We start from the raw sequence: 5,658 nt of genomic DNA on the forward strand, positions 1-5,658 counted from the left end.
ATATATGATTAATAAAGTAAATCATTCATTTATTCATTCAATTATTATCAAGAACTTCTAAACCTGTCGTATATTTGTGGTGTAAAAATATAATTAAGTCAGTAATGACAGTGTTTTGACGATGAAATGCACTGGAGCGGCGACCTGTTGCTTCTTCAGGAAACTCTTCGCATATTTAGCCCAATATAAACTTTTTTTTGGCTATTGAAATGTTTGAATTGTTTGAATACGCTTTAAGCCTATAATCTGCAAACTTGGTATGGGGACAGACAGTATAAACTCTATGTGCGGTCTGGATGAAGAAGAGGCGATTGGGTCAAACCTTCAATTTTCTCAGCAGCAGAGGTGCTACAGTAGTGACAGCAACAGCAGCAACACTAGCAACGGACTAGGCTATATACCTGAAGAAAAAGTTGATGTCTAAAGAAAAAGTTACATCCTTTGAAAATACAGGGAATTGGACCCCATCCTGACAGTTTTTGTTTATTTCATCACCTGTTGGAAATGCTCCAAAATGTTGTTGTTACAAATCCGATGATGATGATGGATGGACCTACCTGGAAGACATTCTGGTGAAACGAGTGTGCATATTCTATGCCAGCCCACCCGGTACACCTGCGTAACTGACGTCTGGAGTCATTGCAGATATAAACAGAGCCGCGTCGTCACAAGTCGTCAGTAACAATGTTGATGGCTGGCATCGCTTTCAAGTGTATGAGCTCCTCTGAAAGGAGTAGTGCTGTTTAATGGGGTTTTGCTAATTTTACGTTCTACACGACATGGAAGAATACAACGACACGTCTTTATTCTTTCAGAACGACAGTGGTTTAGATCATCAAATCGACAATGTGACTTTACTGGTGAAAGTTCCTCTAAGTTATCAGATCTCCACGTCTTTGCTGATCGGCGCGCTTATTCTATGTTCCATATTTGGAAACGCCTGTGTTGTGTCGGCTATTGCTTTGGAAAGATCCCTGCAGAATGTTGCAAACTACCTGATCGGATCTCTTGCTGTGACGGACCTCATGGTGTCGGTGCTTGTGTTGCCAATGGCAGCTCTTTACCAAGTTTTAGACAAGTGGACACTCGGACAGGTAACTTGTGATATTTTTATTTCCTTAGACATTTTATGCTGCACATCTTCAATTCTGCACCTGTGCGCTATAGCTTTGGATAGATACTGGGCAATCACCGACCCAATAGACTATATGAAGAAAAGGACATTAAAACGTGCCGCTCTTTTAATCACCGTTACCTGGTTTGTCGGCTTTTCGATATCAATTCCACCCATGTTGATCATGAAATCTCAACCCAAGAGTAAAGCAGAAGACATGGCCAATCCCGAAGCTTGCATGATCAGCCACGACCCATGGTACACTATTTATTCCACCTTCTGCGCATTTTACATCCCTCTGATTCTCATGCTGATCTTGTACGGACGCATATTCAAAGCGGCAAGATTTCGCATTCGCAAAACCGTTCGAAAACCTGATAAAAAGAGGGTGAAATGTTTGACTGTGTCACCTGCGCTTTTTAAGCGAGCCAACGGAGAGCTGGGCAAAAACTGGAAAAGCGCAGTCGAACCCAAGCCCGCCGCGTGCGTAAACGGCGCAGATAAGCACGCGGAGGACGGCGAGTCTCTGGAGATCGTCGAGGTTCACAGCAATTCCAAAAACAACCTGCTTCTGCCCAACACGCCAAACTCTGTACCTCTGTTCGAGAACAAACACGAGAAGAACACCGAGGCGAAGAGGAAGCTCGCCTTGGCGCGCGAGCGCAAGACAGTGAAGACTCTGGGCATTATAATGGGCACTTTCATTGTGTGTTGGCTGCCATTCTTCATTAAAGCGCTCGTGCTGCCTTTTTGTCCGTCTTGTGCTATGCCTTTGTGGCTCATCGACGTCATTAATTGGCTCGGGTATTCAAACTCGCTTTTGAATCCCATCATTTACGCGTACTTCAATAAAGACTTTCAGAGCGCGTTCAAGAAAATCATTAAATGCCATTTTTGCAGACCATAAACATACTGTCTTTTCAGTTTTAAATGTCAGAAACACGAGTTTAAACAGTACTGACTGCTCAGAAAAACAATATGATGTGTTTTAACAGCACCGGAAACATAGGAGTACTAAACATATGATTGCTTTTATTTATCAGATGTATGTGATATCAGGTAACATAATGTGTATTGAAAACTAAGATCATGTCCATGATGTAAAAATAAAAAGTCCCACTGTATGTTTACCTCGTGTCCTTTTCCTTCTATTTTTGTATTTATTGTTTAATTAATCATATGCACAGACCAAAACTGATAAATACTAATATTTATGAATGAGATCACGCTGTGCAACACACAAAGAAAAATAATTGACTTAAATAATTAAAAATAAATAATTTTTGAGGAATATTATATTTTACTGCTGTCTAACAAATTAAATAATAGCAAGAAAATAAAATTCTATGTACCTTTTTATGAATCGTCACCTTAAACTTTTTATATATATATATATACATATTATATTATGTCTGATGGCACATGACCACATTTAATTTTTCACAGATCAATAATCACATGCCCTTTGCTCACATGACGTTATTCAAAGTGCATCATCAATATTTGCCACTTGAACAATAATATAAATATGGCAGCTTTTAATTTCTCAAGAGACAGCTATATATTTATTGATACGTCAGTCTTAGTCCATCATTTAAATCTTTATACTTTTCCTCTTTGCCAAGAACTGTAAAACCCATTAATCCTGACTTTGTGCTTTCGTCCCGTGTGGAAAGCCTGTGTGAAACAATGGATACAAAGTAGCAATGGAGAGGCCAAAAGGTCCTCTTAACAAATCCCTTCATATAAGAACGTTTTCACAACAAAATGCTCCACCGCACATATCCATTCATTTCTGCGGTGATAGAAATCTTGAGGCTTTTACATGATCAGGTATGTGCCAGTGCAAATTGTTCCAATGAATTAGATTAACAGGTCCCCAGCTGGCACTGTTTATGTCAACTGATGAATTCTTGTTGAAACAAAATCGTCTGTTCCATCAAGTGCTGAAAATGAAAATGTGAAAAGTCAATAAAACAAGCAACTGTGCTACATTATGACTTTTTTTTTTTTTTTGAAGGACTACTGCTAGGATCGTATGGTCTCAAAAGTTGCTAAAGCAGCTGCCATCAAGTTGTGTTTGAATCACTAAAAGCCACTCAACAGAGCAGACACAGTGATGCTGGTCACCATAGAGACACTCAGATGTTTCAAACTCTGTGTCTGAGGTGCAATTATCTGATCAAAGGCCTAGGACAATAGACAGAGCCCACGTGCACACCCACAGCTGGCATGATTTAGCAACCTGAGGATCCACAGCTATTTATTGGCAATGATAAATCTCCAGAACCCTGCTGAGAAACCACTGCCGATCACTCAACAAACATGTCCATAGATGTCTATTTTGGGTTACAGCTCTGCAAGAAATGCTTGAGAGCTTACTAACAGATGTACAGTAGAGACAGTTTAGAAACTGGTTAACAAATAAACTTTTTCATCCTTTCAAGCTCCGAAAGGGGCAAAAAAGCACCAATAATAGTCTTGTAGTCTCCAGCGCTGTATTCCAAATCTTCTAAATCCATTCAGTTGTTTAGTGTGAGGAAATATTAAAATTTAAGTTGATATCCAGGCTTTACTGGGTTTCATAAATTTCATAATCAAGCTTTCTACAAGCTTTGGTTATTAAGTTTGAGGTTCTGAATATTGCTCAGTCTTTCAACCAAGAATAATCAGAGGCAGATGCATTGTCATAAGAAGAGATTCTGGAAAGTCCAATGTAATCCAGCAAGCTGAGTACTGATTCTCATGTGGCTATCTTCACAGCGGACAAGAGACAAAGGTTTAAACTCAAGAACTCAGATCAGCCATACATAATTCACAGCGGAATAATGGTAAATCCAAAAGAAAACCCTGCTTGGGTCTTGTGCACACTAGAAACAATTGTCAAACAGACCTAAAATAAAACAACACAAAATGTGGTTCTGTGGTTCACAATTAGAGCTGGAGTGTATGTCAATGAAAGCTTTCCCAGTGGTGCCAGGTGCTAGTATTCCAGCTTCAGTTAAGGGCATATGAAAGGTAAGTTTTTTTAGCACTTCATACAGCACAGAAGACACATATTAAGAGAAAGATATGGGCAGTATACCATAACAATTGAAATTTATTGTTCATGCTATTTTATGCTTGGGCCTTTTGCTATTTTTAATCTAAGTTGACAGCATGCAGGAAATGAAAGCAAGGGAAAGTAGGATCAGTATGTGTTACTAGAATCAAAGTAATGTACTGCTGTATAGGAGCCACTTGTGGTATATTTTCAACACTGAAAAAATATATACTGTTCATTTTATACAGTCTCTTCTGTAAAACCTTTGTTTCCTGTAATAAAAGTGTTACACAGTCAGGTGCAAATCACAGACATGAAGCTTTGTGTAAAATACAAAACAACATAAATTCGACAGACAGTTGAATGTGACATTAGCCATATCTCAATGTTGGAAAATATATTGCTTTTTTACACAAACACTTCAAGTGACAAATTAATTTTTGCTTAATAAAATGTTATGTAATATATATATACTTAAAGGACAACTTTCTTTCATCATATACACAAGCAGACCTGCAGTGATTAAATGGGAATAGAGCTTGTACAACTGAGCAGCAAGTGCTTTGAGCACTGATACATTAAACTGTGACTGAATAATTCAGCTTTGAGTAGCATACAACTGATTTAAATACATCAAATATTATGGGGAATATGATTTAGACCAGTTATATTCAAGGTTGATCTGTACTGCCCTTAAAAAAGTAGTATACTTCAAGTTTATTTTACTAAGTATACTTAAGTAAAGTTCAAGTATATATTTAAGTATACTTTACTAGTTTATCTCTATGTTTGTAGTTTGTACTGCAATTATAGTAAAAGTGAACTTATAGGTGATAGTTTACTAATTAAATACTTTGTACACTTTGAAGTATAGTCACACTAGTTTAGTTGTTTTCAAAAGTTTACTTTAAGTGAACTTTACATCACACGTTAAGTATACTACTATGTCCTTATTTACATTTTAATTTGTATATATTTTGTTATATGAATATCTGAACATACAAAAAATTCAAAGAAAGAACAGGGTATCTGTTTGTGAACAAAATCATTTTATTCTAGCTTCATGCATTCTTTTTTAAAAACACTTTAATGTGGGTAAGTTTCATAAAACAAAATCAAAAAGCAGAAAAAAAAGGATTCAGAATGATAATCAAAATGTAGATTCGAGTCAATCAACACCCCAAAACTTTACTATAATTATTACCTCTTCATTGGTCGACATTTTATTCCATAATGTTACAGGTTTGATGCTGTTTCATGTCAAATGATCATGTTACATGTGTTATATAATGTATCTGTTTTTTCTTTTTCTTCTTCACTTGTGTTTTTTTGGAAATTCTGTGCAGAAGATGTGTACTAGTGCCCTCTACCGTATAATAATGAAAACACGGATTCTAGGAGTATAGCTCAAATATATTATACTTACTTTTGTAAGTATAAGTCAACTTAAAAGTAATTTTAAGTTTATTTCTGAGAAGTACATAAAAGGTAAACTAAAAGC

At 36.7% G+C, this 5,658-nt stretch overlaps 1 protein-coding gene across 1 annotated transcript; it reads left to right on the top strand.

The window, feature by feature from the left end:
• The first annotated feature begins 280 nt into the window (after window positions 1–280).
• Window positions 281–2,226, top strand: LOC113063744 (5-hydroxytryptamine receptor 1A-beta-like). Its single transcript, XM_026234068.1, has one exon. The coding sequence runs from the start codon at window positions 780–782 to the stop codon at window positions 2,019–2,021; it is 1,242 nt and encodes a 413-aa protein (XP_026089853.1). The 5' UTR covers window positions 281–779; the 3' UTR covers window positions 2,022–2,226.
• The last annotated feature ends 3,432 nt before the right edge of the window (window positions 2,227–5,658 follow it).

The sequence above is a fragment of the Carassius auratus genome, chromosome 46, assembly GCF_003368295.1.
Source record: "Carassius auratus strain Wakin chromosome 46, ASM336829v1, whole genome shotgun sequence".
Lineage (NCBI taxonomy): Eukaryota > Metazoa > Chordata > Actinopteri > Cypriniformes > Cyprinidae > Carassius > Carassius auratus.

Excerpts from the sequence above, each read along its gene's own strand:
- LOC113063744 (XM_026234068.1), top strand. The coding sequence starts at position 780 with ATGGAAGAATACAACGACACGTCTTTATTCTTTCAGAACGACAGTGGT.